The following is a 22405-nucleotide window of genomic DNA, read 5'->3' on the forward strand; positions in this document are numbered from 1 at the left end:
AGTGGGCAGTCTTCCACTCTCGGGCACAGCAAAGTGATTTGCTAAAGCTGCCTCAAGAAGAACAAATCTTTATTGTTTACAGTAAAATCATTTATTGCCAGGAAAATTGCCAGCAGCAAAATGGGTCACGTTGTGTTATCCCAAGCGATGGTTATTAAAGTCTTTATACCGTTTTTTAAATGTTTCTTTTTTGGTAGTTTTTTTTGGTAGCCTTCAGTTTTATTGTTCTCATTTAGAGTTTGAGGCAGTAGCACTTTTATTGTGAAATTCTGTTGAGATAATGGGCTCAGAGTCGTACTGTGAATATTAATGTGTTACATTGTATCAGTCTGCCCATTAAATTTAAGCTGGCATAAATGGTTTAGTGGAAAGAGAACTTTTGGTTTGTAAATGCGTGTAGAATATTAGATTTAAAGGCTTTGTTTCCCTCAGCAATAACCTTTGTAAAATGTAAAGACATTTTGATGGATTTTTGATAAGAGCCAGACACATACCCTCCCTCTGCTATTCTCCCTTTTAAGGAAAGCTCTGCATTTCAGCCTGCCAGTCTGCCTAGTGTTTTTTTAGGCCTGCAGTTAAAATGCACAGACACTTCTCATCAGAAAATCATCCACAATCCCCCATCCGCTCATTAAGAACAAAACACACAGGCGTTCACACTCATACTGTATGCATGCATTGTACACATGCGCACACACTCAAATATGCAGTGTAGCCCCACGTTCCTTTGGCAAGCTCTTCTGCTCATCATTAAACCAACAGCCTTAGGTGTTACTTGATGGAATTTCATGTTTAGTTGCGCTTTTTTGAATGGTGTGAACTGTTGATTCTATATCTTATGCACTGTCCATTGTCTACAGCTCTGAACTCCGACTAAAATATATTCCTAGTCAAGCATTCCCCTTGCTTTACTACAAATATACTGTATGTGCTTGTTAATGGCCTGTATTTGGTTGGGGAGCCCTCTTGGTACATTCGTGCCTCCTGTTACATTTGCACTGACCTCCACGGCCAGCCGCTTCCTGTCTCTGGAGATGAGGTGGAGTCCCCCCATGTTTGTATCGCTTTGGCACGCTTCAGTAAATGTCATGGGGGGGGCCCCGGGCTGTCTTCTGCCCACGTGTAACTCTTTGCTGATATTCAAAGGGCAGAAAACTGGATCCTTCTGACACAAACGCAAGCTGACGTAGGCTTGTGAGCGTTGAGCATTGACCACTCAGACCCTACAGCGCATCAGTAGGCTTCTTTCTTTTACGCACGCGTTCACCGTACCAGGAACAGGTCAGAGCGTGTAATCTGCAGGGGGTGGGCTTTCCCACAATGGTTAGAACAACATAACAGTTGTGTAAGTGTGTACTTGATTTATTCATTCATTTTTTCACTATCATTAGCGTTGTGTTTTGTTAAAAACACTTTTTTTTTTTCCGTTTGTCATCAGATTAATCAACAAGGCCCCAGTTCTTATCTTTGTGGTCATTCCTAGCACTAGAAACTATACTTCCCTCTCGGGTCTTTTCAGTGCTCTTGTCCTCGGTTATGGTTATGCACTTTGTTGTACGTCACTCTGGATAAGAGCATCTGCCAAACGCCTAAGTGTAATTTAATGTAACATCACAAATCAATGCGTCTCTGTCACACACGTGTTACTATCGCACGTTTCTGTCTCTCTATAATAATGTACAAGGGGTGACTGATGCCAGCTTGTCTCTTGGTTGTGGTGCGTCTCTCTCTGAGGCCTCAGTGTGATGCCTGCGCACAGTTACCAGCTGATCCACGTCACAGCGTACCCATCAGTCTTTTTCACCTCCGTCAGCCTGAAGGGTGGAGGCCAGCACCTGTCAACCTGACAGAAACCGGGAGCACAACCACGCACTTCACTATCTGCTGAGACACCGCACGACTGGCTGAATGTTTTAATAAACGCTTCCTTTCTTAGAGGCGTGTGTTTGTTTTGAGCCACATGCAGTCGCTCTAAGGACGCTGCTCCTCTTCACTGTGCAGTACCCCGGGTTAGCCGTGGTCGTGTCAGAGAACGGGACAGCTGACACAACCGGTGCAGGCAGTTTTCAGTTCCCCTGTCGGTCAGTGTAGTCAATGCTGTGTGTGATGAGGCGCAAGATCTTACCCCTCTCTCTGACCTATGCTTTGGCCAAAAAAAAAAAAAAAAACCCATACACCAAGACTCAAGCTTTTTCATGTGGGTAATGTTTGGTAGTTTATAAAAATGCATATACTAGCCTATATCTTAACGTGTATTTGTCTAAATATTCACAAAAGAGGGTGGTTTTGCATTGTGCTCTATCAGTCAAGTTGAACTCTGAGTACATTGTTTGGGAATTTAGGATTTAAAATGAAGGCAGTTATCTGCATGTTTTGGAAATATTGTACACCTGTTTTTTCACATTTCATGATATCTTACTGAAGCAAAGTTGAGGGTCAAGATTAGTATTTTGGCTCTTGCTCGGCATAGTTAATTCTCAGTAATTGATGTCAGTATTGATGTCAGCTGCTAGTCTGGGAAAGTGGTTACCCAGGACAGACCGTATTACTCGCAGCCTAAATCAGGTCAACACACTTACGCTCTCTTACCTTGTAGATCGATCTGGATAGGAGCATCTGCTAAATGAATGTAATACAATAAAATGCGGTCCAAGTCCAGCCAAATCAAGCATAAAGTTGATAGTCTTATTGCATTTCTCCACCGTGTCGCTGGCAGATTAAAGCGGTAAGCATTATTTATGCATACCGCCTCAGGTTTGTACTGTGTCTGTACATTTGGGCTGCTCATAAGGTTGGTTTTTTAATAATTCTTTCAAAATTATTTAATGAATTATTTATCTGGGCAAAACCCGGTGCAACAGAAGCGAATTATCCAGTTCTCAAGGGAGAACTGGGTATTCATTGGTAATGAAGGCAACCCGGTGTGCATGTTAGATGTTATGGAATCGAGCCTGATGTGCATGTCAGATGTTCGGCTGTGTCCTCGTCGTGAATTTAATGTGACGTTGAAACGTGCTTGCCCGGAGCGGCCTGCGATCTGTTTCAGAGTAAGAGCGGTTTATCCAATCGGAAGAGGCCGTCAGCTGCTTCCAGCCTCCGTGTGATGCTCGGCGCAGGAGATGAATGTTTTTCTTTGTAAGTGTGACACCGTGTCACGCTCTTTTGCTGGGCTGCGCGGAAAAGAGTTTTAAGAGTCGTGTCCTGCATGAAAGAGTGTCAGGGAAGCACATAAACTCTCTGTTCTGTCTGTCTGAAGTCTCAAAGGGGCAGACCGAGGGAGGCAGTGTTCTTACATCTTTCATTGAAAGTAGTGCCCGTCAAGCACGTAATGTTGAATGCAGTCCAAAAACCTGTAACACCCACTCAAGGTGTGCTCAAATGTATGGACAAAGTGCATGATGGGGAGATTGAATACCATTATACAAGGTTTTAACTTGTGCAGAATATCATGGGTTTTCTACTGTTTTGTTTGGTTATTTGTTTTGTTTTGAGCTGTGTTACTTAATTCAGCCAATGGGCAGTGACTTTGGGACTTCTATACTGTTTCAGAAAAAATGTTCAGATAAAAAGTAAAACAGCACGTAGTCTGTGACTTGCTTCACAGAGCATGGAGTACCTGCTGTCATACCTACCTGAAATAATGACTTTTTCTCACATGAGCGGGACTTGAGGAATGATTAGCCTGAGAAATGGACACTACAACATTTGGACGTTACAAGGGTACAGGGTGGACAAGCGAGTTCTGCTTTATCGAGTGCCACTGTTATTTTCTGCATCGGCTCCCATTCTGACATTCGATTTATTCTCAGGCCAGAGCCTTAGACTCCAAACCTCATTGGCCCTTACCCAGAGCCCTCTCCCAGACAGACAGTTTCTAGACAGTAAAGATAGGGCTGGCCCTATGTTAGTGTATCAGGGGAGTCTTGTTAGGAACCCAGGCTCATATACAATAGCACGTGACCATTTGTGGTCCATGAAACACCATAACGGTACTGGAAAAGCCTGTTCATCCCCAATGCTCTTTGCCCCTTTGAACCAGCCTGAAGAGGATTGTGAGACCATTCAGGACCTCCCCCTCCCCCCCGCCCCCACCCTGAGATACTTTTCTCCTTGCAAAATCACAATAAGATTGGCAGGGCTGCGCTATAGGAGATGAGGAGGGCCGGCCTGATTGTTATGGTGGTAATATGGGGCATGGTACAATGTGGCTATGGCTGCGCTGGGTTGTTCTTAGTAAACAGCACCTGTGTTCTCAAGCCAATCGACCTGTTGACTGTTAAATGTGTTTACTTATTTACTATTGGACAGATTTTGGAAGATTTACTATTGGACAGATTTTTTTCCGATATACTATATAAATAAGAATTATATAGGGATTATAATAACATTTACTGTATTTACAGTGTTGTCACGACTACTGGGCTCAATTTAAATGGATTAGTATGGATGCCTATTTTTAGCCACTGTTGTGTGTGTGTGTGTGTGTGTGTGTGTGTAAGCGTGCGCATGCACATTTGCAAATGTTTGTACTCGTGTATGCTAATACGACTACTAGAAAGTAATAGCTGCCCCCGCACACACCTTTTGATATGCCTTATAATCACCAAATCATTATGAATCACAAAGACAAATTAAGATATGGTTCCACTTGTCTGTGCCTGCTGTAGAATTTCAATTGTGATACCTCACAGCTATAAGCCTGCTTTTCAGAACGTGACAGAATTCACTGACACTGATTGATGCGCCAGGTTTAGGAAACAATACACAAGATAATGTGTATGCAAAAGAGTGTAGCATCTGAAAGTCACCTGTGCCAAAGTAGTGGATTGTGTAATTCATTTATTGTATATTTCACTTTTCGGGAGCATTACAGGCTTCTGATTGCCAAGGTTACTATGGTTTCAGGGATTGCTAGGGCTTTAAAGGTCCAGAAAACTGGATTCCAAGTGTGGTTACACTCACAAGCACTTTATTAGGAACATTTTAACTTTATTACACCAACTTATTCATGCGATTATCTAATCAGCCAATTGTGTGACAGCAGTGCAATGCATACAGTCATGTCGATACAGGTCAGGAGCTTCTGTTAATGTTCACCTGGACAATCTGATCAACCATCAGAATGATTGTTGGTGGCAGACAGGGTTGTTTGAGTATCTCATAAACTGCTGATCTCCTGGGATTTTCACACACGCTAGTCTCTAGAGTTTGCCAAGAATGGTGCAAAAAAACAAAAATAAAATCCAGTGAGCAGCAGTTCTGCTGACAGAAATGCCAGAATGGCCAGACTGGTGAAAGCTGACAGGAAGGAGACAGTAACGCAAATAGCCACACATTACAACAGTGGTATGCAGAAGAGCATCTCTGAACACACAACACATCATAACTCTTAAGTGGATTGGCCACAGCAGTAGAAGTATAAAAAATAAGTCTAATAAATGCCTAATGAAGTGCTGACTGAGTGCATAGTCCCCTGAGTGAAAATTTATTGTCTTCTTAGTATTTACTTCTAGTCTTTCACCCAATTATAACCATTCAATTGTAATAAACACTTTTCAGTTATCCTGACCTCTTCAGCAGGTAAGGAGAAAGTGGGCGTGCATCCTGCGCTCATTAATATTCATATCTGTAAGCTGCGTCGTATGTAAACCAATCCTTAGGTTAGTGCAGGTTGTCTCTTGCAGTGGCTCATGAACATAGACACCCAATTATTATTATTTATTAAAAGGTTAGAGCAGGTTGATGACAGTTACAAAAATGGCACACAGTGTAAACGTTAGTATTATACAGCTGTACACATATGAACCGGAGGACTTTTTGACAACTGCGTGCCTACAGTTCCAGCATCCACCTTTGCAATTTTGTGCACAGATTTTAGGTCAGGCAGCTGTATACTTGAGGATAGCATTGGATGTTTACCTGCTTAGTTTGAAACAACTGTGTTTTCCTACAGTATCATTAGACTACCAGACAAGACGAAAGAAAGAAACGTAAGCTAGGCTTCATCAACGTGTAGTTAAGCAGATCATTCAATGTGCACGAATGTTGTGACACTGAGCTAGTGTACAGCAACATCAATCAACAGCAGTTTCAAAAAGAAAGGCTTTGAATCCGCGTCTAAACTTGAAGGCTTTAATTATCACTAGGTAACAGTAGGCCAACTAACCCATCGCATTGGCAGGGAGGTGGACAGAGAGAGAGCACTGCACTATGCACCAATGCTAGCTCTTTAGCAGTCACACTGAAATATGAACTGTTCAGGTTATTGCCTCCAGAAATAAAACCCATTTCTTACAGGTATGAATTTCTTTGGAAAAGCAAAAAACGCGTTTCCAACTAAGCTGGTTTTTCTGCATCCAGAGAAGGTGCAATGCTTAGGCAAAGAGACAAGAGCATCGTTTTCACCATGGTAGAAATTGTTTCAAAGGTCTTGGCGTTCTAATGACATACATTGTAAGCAGCTGACCACACCCACTGAAAAAGGGGCAAAGCAAGCCATCTCTGTTTCTGCTTTTCTTTTGCAATAAAAAAGATCATAAAAAAACAGAAAATGAATTACTATATTCAGGGTTCCAGTGCTTCTTGAAGATGCTTGAAAATCTTTTCATTCTGGTCAGCCATTGAAAAGTGATTGAAACTGGTGAAATAACCCTGGCTTGGACATTCCACAACCAATAAATACAAAAATCATACTGGAATGCTTGCCTGGTGAATTTTATCAACAGGTCACGGAATGGCGCCTTGCTACCTCGCTGGATTGCACATTAAAGCCAGGTTTTTCAATCCCTCAGAATCTTCAATATACATTTATCCTTGAGCTTGATACCTTTTGAAGTGGCCTCCTTAATCTGCGCTTGCTGCTAGTACATCTCTTTCGAGTTTGTGCCTTGAAACCTCATTTAGAAGTAATAGAAAATCTGTTTTGAGTGGGAATGCTGAATAATTTTTCTCAGTGGATAATGTTATTTCTCCAGTGTGACTAATGATCCTTCTAACTGTACTGCTCATGTGTCCTGCTATTAATTTACTCCTATATTTCTGTTCTGCGTCATTTAAGGTGCAATAACTCTGGCTGTTTGTAAACAGGGGCCGAATTCCATCAATGATTCAACCGTAAGTGGATATCATCATGGCAATGCATATGGATGTGTTCTTTATCTGTGAACAGGCACTTTCCAGAAATGAAGTGGTGGTTAATAGTGGTTCCAAATCTGTGGGTCACAAAGGTTGTTGAGATTGTATTCTGCATTAGGACAGTTTATAAGGGGTGGTTCACAAAGTGTATGTGTCATTAAGTGGGTTATGGGTTTGGGAAGCTAGGGAACCCATATTTTTTACGAGGCCGTTTGGGAAAGGAACTGTGACATGAAAATGTCAACCATCATAGCTGGAGGGCTAGAACATTCAGCGGCAGATGTGAACCATATACTCAGTTGTTTTTGTGGGTGACAGGTTTATATTTTGGTTTATGCTTGAGGAAATTAGCGGCCTGTAGCGTAGTGGTTAAGGTGAATGACTGGGACACGCAAGGTCGGTGGTTCTAATCCACAATTTCTAGTGTGTTCTAGTTCTAGCCACAATAAAATCTGCACAGCCGTTGGGCCCTTGAGCAAGGCCCTTAACCCTACATTACTCCAGGGGAGGATTGTCTCCTGCTTACTCTAATCAACTGTACGTCACTCTGGATAAGAGCGTCTGCCAAATGCCAATAATGTAATGTAATAATGAAATTACACATATCGAAAGATTCTGTCACTTGGATATTTTTCCTAGTTGTTGTATTGTCTTTCTCTGTCGTCTCTTATTCCTCGTGGTAGCAACTTTCCAAAAGCCCTATCTGTAAACCTAAATTCTACCACTGTGGGGGAGAGTGGGAAGATGTCTGCCCTAGATGTATCCCTTTGAATGCAAAAACCTGCTTCCTCCTTTTGGCCCCAAAAAACTCCTTGGTTGCCTTGGCTGTATGTTTTGGATCATTGTCCTGCTTCATGATGAAGTGTTGTCCAATCAGTTTTGATGCATTTACTTGAATCTGAGCAGACAAGAACCCGTTATGATCATAATTAGTCGTAAGTCGTGGAGGCCAATTTCACATAAATCGATGTTCATGTAAAACTGCTGTAGAACACTAGGGCCAAATTCAGAGTAAAAATATCGTTTTTATGCTTTTAAAGCAATGTCAAAGTCAGTAATACCGGAGTTGTGCATTGTTTGGAGGCTAGTCAAAAATAGTAAATGTTCAGAGTAAAAATATAGCTTTAAAGGGTTTATACATAAGATGACAAGTCATAGAGTTTTGTTAGCCCAGTGTCGGTAGTCTCCCAGCCTCCATAACTCTCAAAAACATGGTATGGTGGTGCTCAAAATGAAACAGGGCACAACTCTCTTGATATCTGTAGTAGATAGATATATTTAGTATCATTAGAAAGCTTACATTCGCTCTAAAATATGTTTGGTCTCACTACAACTGATTTTGATAGAGCTGGTGTCCTTGGAGCTTTCCTTGCATCAGTACCTTATGTTTTAGCATGTTAATCTACACCATTCAGACATCAACCTGTTTAGCACTACACTACAGGCAGAATTACATGAGTTATGTCATTGTTTCCACTGTAGTAAATCTATCAAAAATTAAGTAATCATCCTATTATATCGCAGGTACATTATCCATCAGGGTTGCTTAGTGAAACAAGCGTATGGACTCCATACATTCTTAACTACTGTACATATCGTTGTTAATAAAGATAATGTACACAGTTATGTACCCACTCACAGTGAGCACAAGCTAAGGCATGCCTCATTCTGCATGGACTCATTCAAAAGTAGTGGCCTAATAATTAATTCCCTTTAAATTGCTCATTAAATGTGTCTGGAGACTTGAAACAGAATAAATGATGTTGGATTATATGTGAAGTGCTGAAGATGATTATGAGATGAAAGATGTGCCAAGGCATTATGGGACTGTACCGCATAGGTTAGGAGGACCGTTCTGCTTGTGTCTGCAGCAGTGCCAGGCATTCACCCAGTGACAGAGCATTTGGCCATTGCACATGTGGCCCATGTCCCCTTTGGGGTAGGGAGACTTTATGATGTTCTCTGCATGACAACAAGCTGTTTGGTCCTCACGATTACTCGATTACCGTTTTATTTTATTTATTTATTTATTTATTTATTTTTGGTGGGGGGGGTGCCTTAAGCCCATTTTATAGCAGCAGACTCACTTGAAGGTGTCACAGAGCATTTATTTTGGCTTTTGTTCTGTAATGGGTATGTTCTTAAATCAGGTCCAAACTGAAATTACCATGGTAACGATACAGATAAGATAAGATTTCAGAGTTAGAATGTTTCTGTTATATGGCCCCAGGACTGGAATAACTGAATAACTGTGTTAGTAAACTGATAGGATATTGTTTGATAAATGTTTTCTTTTGCTATTCTGGGAAAAAAAGAAATGAAAATTTCTAATAAATAAAAAAATTAAAAGACAAACCTGGTCTATATCCAAGATAGCACATTTTCTTTTCCCATAACCCTGTAGTTCTGTGTCCATTTTAGCACTGCACTCGAGGGAACGAGGCACATCCTGAGACCATGCTTTCTCAAACGAGGACATTACATTTGCTTCCCAAAGCTCTATACAGCATTTCTCTTAACATAAAATTAAATTCAATATATATTTAAATATATATAAATATATATTTTGCATACAGTATATATCACAGCAACATGTTTCTGTCATCCAAGATTCTTAAATACTTGAAAACATTTTATCTCCCAGGTCTCAGGAGGTTAGTCATTTATTTTTCAAAGGTGGGCTTGTTCTATTGAGCGATTTATTATTTGCAAAGCAGGTTTTTTTTCCGTAAAGCTCCTCACCTTCCTTTTGTAGGCTTTCTGCAGATTTCTCTCCCAGATCTTGAGTAGTGGAGAAGCGGGGCGTTGAGTCAGCCTGCAGGTCTGCACTCCCACGCTGTGTGCGTGGGCCTCTCGCAGTCGATCGGCCGGGCTGGAACAGAGCAGCCTCTCGGACAACGGAACATTCCAGAAAATGCAGCTAACGCCTGACTGCTGCGCGTTAGCTGCATTCGTCTACTCCTCCTTACGTAAACTTGTGTTCATCTCCAGCAGCTGTTGCTGTTTTTAACAGTCTACTTCAACACTGTTTGTTTCAGAGACAGTGGATTTGGATTGCTTTGTATTGGCACCGTGCTGTTCACACACAAATGGTTCCTTGATGTGAAATTCAGCTAAGGCATTTTCAGTGCGCATTCACACTACTTTGTTTTAAATGCAAAAAGTAGCGTGGTGGTAAATGATGCATCTAAATCGAAGTATGTTCAAGATGACAAGCCCATCTAAACTACCAAAGAGCACTGGAAAGTTTGACCTTTTACAGTACCATTCCACACAGAGCTTACATAAAGTGGCGAATGCAGAAATGCGTAACCATGTTAACACAAGTTACTACTCGTTACATCAGCAAATCAGACGCGAGCTTCTACGTTCTCTACACGCTCAGTCCCTGACTCTTTAAGCAGGCCCAGTGATGCGATCAGGACTGACACTCTGATGACGGATGGCAATAATGAGGGAGACACCGCGCACTCAGGCCCTGAGGCTGCTCCTGACTCATGTGGTACCACCGGCGAAGTTTCATTCACCATTAAACTCAGCACAGATCTACTGTTAATCAGGCACTGCTCCGAACATGGAAATTGTAGTAATTTTTTTTTTCTAAAGTGGGGGTGGGGAAAAAAGTAATCACTGACCAATTTTCACTTGAGTAGAAAGTAAGACGTTGATTTTTTTCTCCTGTGGAAAAGCCCAAACTTGCCGCCCTGTGATTGTGTGACTGCACGACATCTCTTGTGTGAGAATCGTGAATACAGACCTCAGTGTACCCCGTACAGACCAGGTGACTAAATTCACAGACTAATGACAGCTGCCCCTTGTTAAATGGCTCATGCGGTGACATTTTGTTGGTAAGTATTCATCAGCTCGGTTCAGTTGTCGTGCGACACCCGATAAGCGATTGCTGCTGATCCTCATGAAATCTCATTTCAGAGAACTGTGGCCAAGCTGCGATAATTCTCTTTGCGGTCGGATTACTTTTTTGTACCATTCTGTGGACACGCTATTATTTATTTCATTACAAAGCCTTGCGCATAACACATTTCCCACTGGATGCGTTGTACCTGTATGTTTGCATTGTCTTAGAACGGTCTGACTAGGATTTGCATTAAATTTGGCAGATTTGGCAACATCAAGACCTGAATAAAGTATAACTGTACCCTTTGGAAGTATGAATAATGTTTCCTTAGCAAAACTGAATGCATCTGAATGCATGCCTATCTAATTAACATAAGAATGATGCAGAACGTCGAAACTGCAGCTTTAGTTTTCCCATGTAGTTATCCCTTGCTTTAGCCTGACCCTGGGCTGCTTGCTATTCAGGGAATAAAAGAATATGCATGCTAATCAGCTATTTCAAATTGGAGAAAAAACTCAATTGTAATATAAAGCTGTAAAACGCAGCCAATTATACTTTGGTATGAACATCTTACGTCCTATTGTGTGTGTTCTTACCGCACTGCTGTGCTGTTTTGGTTATAAGCTGAAAACATTTCAAACTATTAACAACATATTGTTCACGAAAACACTATTTTCTCTTCATACAGCTTTGAATTGAAGTTCAAAGCTAGATTTGTGCAGCTGTGTCCTGTGCTGGTAACCTGAATAAAAATGAGAGCAACAGAAACCAGTAGAAGTCTGGATGCAGTCAGCCATGCCCCATACCATAGGGTGCCCAGTGACGACCTCTTCCTCAGGAAGAGGCCTTGATGGAGGGAGATGCACGCAGAAGAGCTCCTTATTTTGCCCTGAAACGTTTCCTTGATCTTAATCATTCTTCCGTGATGCGAATCATTGCACGCGCAGCCCCTGTTCGGCTTGCCGTTTGGACATCGCGTGCGTTGTGTCTGTGCTACACTGCGGTGGCTGAGGCGTGATATGGGATTTGGTCCGGGGGGTGGGGTAGGTGTTGGCCGGTGGGCTTGTAATTTCAGTGCACCAGTGTGGGCTTTTCTCTGGCATGGTGAGGACATGCAAAGGGCAACACTAAGTTAGGGCATTCCTAACGTAGGTGCAGGAAGAACTTAAACTGCCATCTAAACTTCTTTATCTGCCCAGGGCTTGAATTGCAAGGCTTCGTGGTATATCCATACCTATCTATCTGGATCCTCTCACCCGTGTGGTGACACCAAAACCCCAGAATCCACCCTACCCAGTACTAAATGTACTCTAGCTGAACTTCTGACCTGCTTGTTGGGTGACTGTGTTTTCATATTACTGCCAGTCTTTGGCATTACAGAATGGGATTTGTTTGCTGTGGTTGCCACTGTAAGAAAGAAATATCTTCCTTTCCAAGAACAAAGTGTACAGACTCATCATCCTGCTGTCCTTGGTGTTGCTGGTATTTTCATGAAAAATGTTTTAATTCTGGGGGGAAGGATCTTTAGTTTGTCACAGCTCAGATGTCAGACAGTAACAGGCTAAAATCTATTTGCTCAGTGTAAATCGAATCAGTTAATGTTATTGGAGACACTTTCGTTCCGGTAACTTCACATGGTGTTTCTCAGGAGAGCTACATTATTACCTTGCCTGTACTATAGATATCTTATTTTGGCATTAACATTTACTGTTTATGGTTTTCATTTTTTGATTTGTTACTTTAATGGTTGTTCATGATAACTAACCAGACTTCATTCACAAAAAAGTATGAAATGGCAATAAATTAGTACCATTGTTGACATTGTGAAAACCATGTTGCCATTGTGTGTGTGTATAAGGAAGCAAGCATGTTTTATAGAAGCAGGGATCTATTGCTTCTTTGTATTGCTTTTGGAGATGTTTTTATATTTTAAAACTGGAGGAACTCAGATGGAACGATTCAAGTGGTTTATGTTCTACAGACTCAAGCTGTGCATTTGTAACTTGTGTAAATGCAGTATTTAATTGGTGAAGATAGGAAACAAACAGGAGACTTACTGCTGGCACTGACCTCTAACTCAGTCAGCATCTTGACACACAGTCCCTGCAGGGGGAAGTATCTATGTGGCTGCTGAGGGGAGGGATACAGTTAAATTGCATTGGTGAATTAAGAAAAGTATTTTCCTTTGTGATGGGCCCATTTTTACCTCCTTTCTCTTTGACTGTGTGCTTTGATGCTAGAAGATGAGTCACTCTGTGGTTTATTGGTTCTCTTTCTCTATTTCTGCTGCTATTTCAGTGTACCAACTCGTTTAATGTCTTCTTTTTAATTCATTATAATTAGTGAGCTGTGAGCATATAATTCTTATGTTATTTCTCACTGCCTGTATTTTAATCTTATATTTCTATTTTAAATCCTGGTGTGAGTTGGTTTGATTCCTCCAATTAAGTATATGACCCTGTCTGCAAATCTGCACTTTCACCACATGCAAATTGTTTGTCTGTCTGTCATCAATCAGAAAAAGCAGAAAAGGGCAAGGTGTGTCGAAAATTTAATTACATTTGCTTATCTTTCACAGGGATAATTCATTCTAGACCATAGCAGAATTGCAAGCTGCCACTCTATACAGTATCTTTGACAAACTCCTATTGGCTGATGTTGCATTCTCCTTTGTGATGCAGTGTCGTTTGCACTGTCAAACCATATCAGCAGTGTTGTCGCATGCTACTGTCGTCACCAATTGTTAAGTTTACTGTAGCAGAGTAGGCCATATTAATACATCTCACCAGCAGGAGGTGTTGACTTTACTGTAGCAGAGTAGGCCATATTCATACATCTCACCAGCAGGAGGTGTTGACTTTACTGTAGCAGAGTAGGCCATATTAATACATCTCACCAGCAGGAGGTGTTGACTTTACTGTAGCAGAGTAGGCCATATTCATACATCTCACCAGCAGGAGGTGTTGACTTTACTGTAGCAGAGTAGGCCATATTCATACATCTCACCAGCAGGAGGTGTGGACTTTACTGTAGCAGAGTAGGCCATATTAATACATCTCACCAGCAGGAGGTGTTGACTTTTGTAGGGTCCTTTCATAGGGCACAAAATTACTGTAGGGTCCTCGCACGGGCTGCCAAATAACTTAGGGATTTTACTCTCTACCAAAACGGGGCGCCAGTTAATGTTATGTAGCAGTATAACTGCAAAAAGTAATCAGTCTCATAAAATTACTGTTATCAGAAATATCTAACCACAAATTTAGTATTTTAATTAATAATTAAAACAACTAATATTAATGGTTAAACATACCGATAACCTGAAGGTTGGAAGTTCTTCGAAAGACTGCTTTAACTTGGCTCTCATGTCTATGTGACGCCAAAACAGACACCGGGTTTAATAAAATATATTTATTAAACAAATGTACAAACACAGAACAGATAAACTAACGGGAAGTTAGTAGGGGAAGTTAGTAGGGTGTGTGTGTGTGTGTGTGTGCGTGTGCGTCCTTGGACAAAGGAAAGGTAAATTGGGCGTGTCAGTGATAGAGTTAGCTGTGAGAAGAGACTACTTGCGTAGTTTTACTCTAATTACATACGTGAAAGACGGCAAATCAATCAATCGCGATGGTGCTGTGAATGCGTGTCCTGGAGAGGTGCGCAAAGCTGGGGCGTTCCCGTCTTAGCCGCGCGTTGCTGTCTGGTCCGCTCGGTTGCTGGAAGGATGTTCACTGGTCCTTTTTCCGGGTGGAAAAGTTTGTTGATGTTGTTCCTTGGTGAACTTTGCAGGGGTAAACTGATGTAGCGTTCCGCGTACACCAGTTTCCACTCGCTATAGGCCACAAAGTTACCGCGAGGTAACTAGGTGTGTCCGTAGGCCTGATAGTGCGCTGTGCAGCATTCAGCCTCTGTCCGAGTCTCGGAGCAGATGAGCTGAAGCGAATGGCCAAAAAGGGTGCATCGAGGAAGGGTGGAAGAAGAGAAAGAAGAAGAGGAAGAAGATCCCGAGAACATGTCTTGCTCTTATACGGGAAAGTTTATTGCTCCCGCCATTACGGGATTGACTGAACCAAGCTAGACGTCATGCGGGGTGGACGTCGCGGAATTGTCCTCTGGGATTGTGGGAGTTGTAGTTCCTACACTTTGCTGTAGCAGAGTAGGCCATATTAATATGCAGTCTCACCAGCAGGAGTTGTTCAGGTGTAAAAGCTGCTTGAATATTGTGACATCATTGTGACATGTCCCTGGCTGATTTTCACACCTGTGTGCTGTGGAAAGCTTTACACACACAAACTAACACTCACACACACACACACACACACACACAAACATGCAGACACAGGCACGCACATGCACACACATACACACACTCACTCAGACACACAAACATGTAGACACAGGTACACACCCTGGCACATGTACAGAGATACAATCAGAAAAACATGCAAATATGCCTTTGAAAAGGACATACACATGCATGCATACACAGACACACACGCACACACACACACACACACACACACACACACATACAATAACTCTCACACACAAAGACAGACACGCACAAACACACACACATACACTCCCAGGCATGGGTCTACAGAAGCAATCAGGAAAACATGCTCATATGCCAATGAACAGGACATACACATACATGCAGAGACACGCATGCACACACATGCATATACATTCAGACACACCAACACTCACACACACAGACACAGACAAACACGCACACACAGGTAGCAGTGTAAGAGAAGTGTCTGGTGATGAGCTGTTTACATAGTTTTCACAGAACTGTCTAACAATCATCATGTTGAGTCACAGTTTGTATCTGACAGCTCATCCCTCAGTGTGGGATTCACTGGGCCAAGCCAACATGTAGCACAGCTAATCTGACTCATCGCTCTGCACTTATCACCTCAGTTAGCAGCACACTGTGTGCGTGTGTGTGCGTGTGTGCGTGCGTGTGTGCGTGCGTGTGTGCGTGTGTGTGTGCGTGCGTGCGTGCGTGCGTGCGTGCGTGCCTGCGTGTGTGTGTGTGTGTGTGTGCGGGCGCATTTGTTTCTTCCTTTGCATAATGCAGGTACTCATCTAATGTGTGAATGTGACTGCTGTGTTTGCGCCATCGTTGGATAGTGTTACGCTGTACAGCGATCGCTATACAAGCAGTGCAGCGATGATTTCTGGTGAGCTTCTGTGTTTAGCCTGAGTTTCGCGTTGTTATCTGGCAGCCGCGCTGCTTTCTCAATCCTCACCCTGGGGTTCTACAATGGGGGGGGAAGGTTATAATCAAACTGCAGAGGAAGGGGGGAACACTCTGGAGGTCTCCATGACGATGAAAGGCTCGGTTGGCCTCCCTGGGGAAACCGCAAACCTTTAACTAAATTTAAACGAGGAGAAAACAAAGCGAAGGGGGGAACGATAGAGAGCGGAGAGAAAAGATGGCCCCTTGGGGCCCAAACCTAATAGAGCAGTCTGGGCGTGCCGCTCCGAGCAGCAGCGCCTCTCTGCTCTCAGATGCTCGCTGCCGGGGAACAATAGTGCTGGAGGAGGCCTCGGGAGAAATACCCTTCCCTTTTCAGGTTAGACGCACACGTCCTCCCTGGGGACATGACCTTCTGACCCGGTAACAAATGGTTAAAATCACACTCACAGACCGCGGGGGCCCTTGTGTGCCACGGTTCCTTTTCAACCAGGCAGCTGAGTGTGTGTGTGTGTGTGTGTGTGTGTGCGTGTGTGTGTGTGTGTGTGTGTCAGTGTATGTGCGTGCCTGCATTTGTGTGTGTGCGTGTGGGTATGCATGTGTGTGTGCATGCGTGTGTGCATGTGCGCGCGCATTTGTGTGTATGTGTGTGTGTGTGTGCACGCATGTGTGTGTGTCAGTGTATGTGCATGTGTGCATGCCTGCATTTGTGTGTGTGCGTGTGGGTATGCATGTGTGTGTGTGCATGTGCACGTGTGTGTGTGTGTGTGTGTGTGAGTGTATGTATGCGCATGTGCACATGTTGCTTTCCCTGGTAACCAAGGCTACAGGATGGCATATGTCTGTTCTAGGCTGGTCTGTGCTTGTGTAGTTTCAAGGCTGTGGGTCATAGTCTATATTAATGTTTCTGCAGAAAGTCAGTCACAGACAGCACAGATGACCACACAACAGCGTAATGAGAGCACAGTGATCTTCATCTCAACCATCACTCCTTACAGGTTTATGGAGATCCTGGAAACATGACCCCTTAGAGTCTAGTCATATAGCTGCGCTCGCATGTTTGTGTGTGTGTGTGTGTGTGCATGGTGTGTGTATGCATGTGCATGTGTGAGTGCACGTGTGTGTGTGTGTGTTTGTATGTATGTGTGTGTGTGTGTGTGTGTGTGTGTGTACAGTATTTGTGTGGTTGTGTGTTTAGGGCGACTGGATTAGAGTCTAGACAAGTAGTAACTGACAATCAGTTACTCCCCCCTGGTGTTCTGTCTCCTCCACTGAACACTCATCTTTTCTGAGAGGCAGTCTGGAAGAATAAAGCAGGTCAGGACAGAACAGAACAGAACAGAACAGCACATACAGTCATACAGCCAGTGCTAGTACAGTATCTGGAGCCTTCAGATCATAGCTATAGTTACATAAAATATGTAGGTCATACAGACCCTTTCAAGGAAATGGTAAAATGTATGTATATGCACTGGCCTGTCAGATTAGATGTGTACAGTGCCCATGTAACTATGTCAGTTTTGTAACTTTTTGTAACTTTGCACAATTATATAGTAGCTTAGCACCCTTTGTTAACTTTGCTGTCCATACCATTTAATATTGAGTGTTAAGAAGAAATGACAGTGGGACTGTGATGATTTGGGCTGAAAATTGAACCAACTTTCCAGTGTGGACCAGGCAACAACAATAGCCTTACAACAGTGCGTGTTGACTGCTGTCAAATTAAATGCCTCCCGGTTTCCTCTCATTCCTAAAGCGATAGTTCAACTTCTTTTTTTATTTTCTTACTTCTTTAGTAAGCAGTTTAGCTTTGTGTGCAATGAAGGGTATTTTAATATTTGTTTTGAAGACCTGCCAGCTTTACATTACCAGCAGAAGGCCGTTTGGGGGTTGGTGGTCTTGAGCAGGAAAATACACTTTGTATCTATATTACCCGATTATTCTTCAAAAAATGATTTTAGGCTAGAACTCTTTCCTTTGGCGCATGCTACCCAATACTCCTGCGTCCAGTGAAAGACTGGAATCTTATTAAAAACAGATATTTATGTTTTTAATTCTGAATAAACACAAAAAAAACAAAAAAACCTGTACAGCCTCTGGAATTATAGGCAGTTTTATGTTGGAGAAGACTCAAGTGTTGCAACAAAATGTGGAAAGCAACAGCTTTCCCCCTTTCCTTTTTTCCCCCCAAAACATGAAATCCATTCGTCAGTCTCCTGCTGTCTTGCAAGGCTGTCGGGTGGCTGGCACTGCGAATGTGACAGATGACGACACTAATGTGGAGTAATTGAGCCCGGAGTGGGATTTGTGGAAATCCATACTGGCAGAGTGTATCCCCAGAGAGGCCTCTTCTTCTTCTGTGGTTTACACGCCTCCTATGCGGTGCCCTGTAAATGAGACTTCTGCATAAGGTTCTGCGCAGTGTACATGTTCTGAAATCCCCTAGCACAGCGTTGTACTGTTTTACATATATTTTATATGTAACTTATTTAAATAAAGTCATGCTAGGTGTTTAACCTCTTGTATGGAATAAGGGAGTGATAAAGGGGTTATGTTTTTATGAAGACATCAGACAGAATGCCATAATTCAAAGCTTTTTTTAAGCAGCTAGGAAAATCAACATTTACTTACACTGTATACACTCAGTGAGCACTTTATTAGGTATGTATTAGACTTATTTTTTAGACTTATTGGTCTTCTGCTACTGTAGACTATCCAATTAGACATTTTAAGCATTGTGTGTTCAGAGATGCTCTTCTGCATACCACTGTTGTAATGTGTGGTTATTTGTGTTATCGTCACCTTCCTGTCAGCTTTGACCAGTCTGGCCCTTCTCCTCTGAACTCTCTCGACATTAACACATTTTTGCACACAGAACTGTTGCTCACTGGAAGTTTTTGAGTTTCTGCCACATCATAATTGGCTGATTAAATATTTGCATTAACAAGCTGGTATACAGGTCTACCTAATACATTTCTCACTGAGTGTATATTTTTTGGATTTTTTGTTTGGGACCCATGTCAGAAACACTAATAATAAATAGATTTTCAAAAACAAATATTAGCCTATGCATTGCTCCATTTTGAAAATCAGTGTTCTTTTTATATGAATTATGACAAACTACCTTCTGATGTCCCTGTATGGTAGCAGATAATATAAACTAAAAGCATTCAATATAGATGTACAATGAGTTTTTCAGTTTTCAATAATTTAAAAAAAGATATTTATATCTCCCCCGCCTTCCCCCTGGCAGTGGAGCTGGATTCTGAGCATGCTCAGAAGGTTCTGGAGATGGAGCACGCCCAGCAGGTGAAACTGAAGGAGAGACAGAAGTTCTTTGAGGAAGCTTTCCAGCAGGACATGGAGCAGTATCTGTCCACAGGATACCTGCAAATCGCAGAGAGGAGAGGTGAGAGGGGACAGGCATCTGCCAAATACTGTACATTATATTCCTGTCATTATAGCTCGTAGTGTTAACACTTTCTTGGGTACTGCAGGTACAATGTTTGAGATTCTAATGGTACCTTTCAGTGGTTTTCCTGAAGGCACTACCAAATGATGGATATGCCATCCATTTATAGAAATAATGTGTTCAGTGGCACATTCATGGACTTGGGAACACCTAAAAATCCATGGAAGATTTGGTTTCAAATGATGCGTTTCCCTATGTTAGTACTCGCCCCTCTTCTCCGATAATATCATGCTAACAAAGAAAGGATAGAGTTTGAGGAGGAAGGATGAGTTTCACATCACTACTGGAGAACAGGGTCATTTCTATGTCGCTGGAGACCAGGTCGATCAAAGTTCTGTCATCAGAGACAGAGCGTCCTCCATAGTTTAATTACCATACATGGGAGAGATGGGGTAGAAACACTGGGCTATTTATGAGAGGTCACAGGGGGGCAGATAATGATTTTTGTAGGTCAGCTGAAAGTCACGTGGTTGTCATGGGAATGGGATTTGGGTAATAGAATTGGCAGATCTTTCTGAAGTTAACTCAAAGAACCTACTGTTGCTGAAATTGTTAGTTCAAAACCCCCCCGCTTTGGATATTCTTTTACTTCTTGCTAAAAGGAAAGTTTTATCAAGAGAAGTGATTTAAGCAATAGTCAAAACTTGTAAACTGTTCCAGGAACTAACAAGTTTACAAAGTCTCCCAAGTTATAAATGCTCTTTCAAGTCGGAACAACATTTTTCATATTCAAACACCCAGTTTTAGCTGCAAAAGCAGCCTTTTATGAGGTCCTCCTAACATAGAGTACATTACTATACAGAGTGAAAAACCTATGAAAAACAAGATATCCCAGTATCCAGTGAGACTTTGCCTTGCTGACACAATCCTCACATCTCCTAACGAAACTACAGGTAGCTTTTTGTCGTTTTTAATTCAACATTTATCTGTTGGGTCAGGACACAGTAGATAAGAGATAAGATTGTTAAATGTGCATATGTGCAGAACCAGTGACTCTACCCTGACATTTAGAGCCTTTGCATGTTTACTTAGATTGAATGAGTCAAGGATCAGATATGGAAAATGATTTTAAAATATCTTTAAACATTTGACATTTAAACATTTAAACATTGTCTGCCATGTCAATACTGAGTTAAATAGGAAAATCCTTATATTATATTATATTCTGCAATATCCTTATACATAATGCAGCATGTAATCTCGACAGCAGTAGTTCCCAAACTCAGTCCTGGACCCCCCCTGTGTATGTTGGTTTTTGTTGCAAACCACAATTGCAATTCCAGAATTGTAACAAGCGGTTAATTTCTCTTAAGTGCTTTTCATGCTTACAGGGGGGGATTATTCACCTCTTCAGATACATGTTGTTCAAAATAGCTATGCACGCCATGAAGAAATTGCAGGTTCACATTGTGCTTATTGTGCTATATTGCAGACTTTCATAAAGGTTTTTTCATTTATCATATTTAATGAGATGAATAAATGGGCTCGTAATTAAGTTGTTGTCATGTGCTTAAGTTCTTTCATAGTTTTTCTTTAAACAAATAAACAGTATTAACACAATACAGGTTTTGCTTGTTGTCTTTTAATTCTTCATTATCTACCAAATGGTTTGTTTTAGTGGCTATGTGTCCACACTTTCACCAGTTATGAGCCTATTGATTCACCTCAGTCTTGATATTGATCATGAACTGTTCTCGTTTTGTAACAATAAAAAATTACCTCTTTTTAGGCAATTGTATAGAATATGGGAGAAGCAGCAGAGTGTGAACATGGGGCATTTATTCTTCATGGCATTTATCAGTATTTATGACATAATGTGGCATTAGGGGAGTAAATAGTCCCTCTAAATATGAAAAACACCTAAGTATGAACATTTAAAATTCAATGTTAAAATTCAGGGAATGCAATTGTGGTTGGAATGAAAACCGGCATACACAGGTCCGAGTTTAGGAACAACTGACATAAGAGACTGAACCACTCAGTTAGGTACTGACAGGTAAGTATAGTTTCCCATTTTATGAACTGCGAGCTGTACTGTGAGCTGTTCTGACTGTGCACTGATCATATATTGTAAAATCTTTTCCTGACTATACAGCGATGAACCAAAACATTATGACCACTCACAGATGACACAAATAACGTTGATTATATCATAAGAACGGCATATGCCAAGGTCTGGGATATATTAGACGGGAAGCAAACTGTTGGTTCTCGCCTTCGACGTGTCGGATGTGGGAGAAATTGGCAGGCGTAAGGACCTGAACAATTTTGACAAGGGCAATCGTTATGGCCAGATCACTGGGCCAGAGCATCTGAGAAACGACCAGGCTTGTAGGGTGCTCCTAGTCAGCAGTGGTACGTACCTACTGACAGTGATCCAAAAAGGAACAAACCACAAACTGGCGACAGGGTGTTCGGTGCCCAAGGCTCATCGATGTGCAAGGGCAACAAATCTCATCTGATCCGAATTCACAGAAGGGCTGCTGTGGCACAAGTTGCAGAAAATGTTAATGATTATTATGGGAGGAATGTGTTACAACACACAGTGCTTCGCACCCTGCTGTGTATGGGGCTGTGTAGCCATAGATTGCCCATGCTAACCCCTGTCCACTGTCGAAAGCACCTGCAGTGGGCACACTAGCGTCGGAACAACCTTGGAGCTATAAAAGAAGAGTTGCCTGGTCCAATGAGTCCTGTTTTAATTGATATCATGTGGACGGCTGGATACGTGTTTGCCGTT

General features: G+C 42.0%; 1 protein-coding gene across 2 annotated transcripts in view; it reads left to right on the plus strand.

The window, feature by feature from the left end:
• The window catches only part of LOC133136341 (dysbindin-A-like), a 77522-nt gene that overhangs the window by 47516 nt on the left and 7601 nt on the right, over nt 1–22405 (plus strand). For both annotated transcript variants that reach the window (XM_061253765.1, XM_061253766.1), the window contains exon 8: nt 19447–19602. In XM_061253765.1, coding sequence (XP_061109749.1) covers nt 19447–19602 — 156 coding nt within the window. The remainder of the gene's footprint in view (nt 1–19446; nt 19603–22405) is intronic.

This window comes from Conger conger, chromosome 9 (assembly GCF_963514075.1).
Source record: "Conger conger chromosome 9, fConCon1.1, whole genome shotgun sequence".
In the NCBI taxonomy this organism is placed as follows: Eukaryota; Metazoa; Chordata; class Actinopteri; order Anguilliformes; family Congridae; genus Conger; species Conger conger.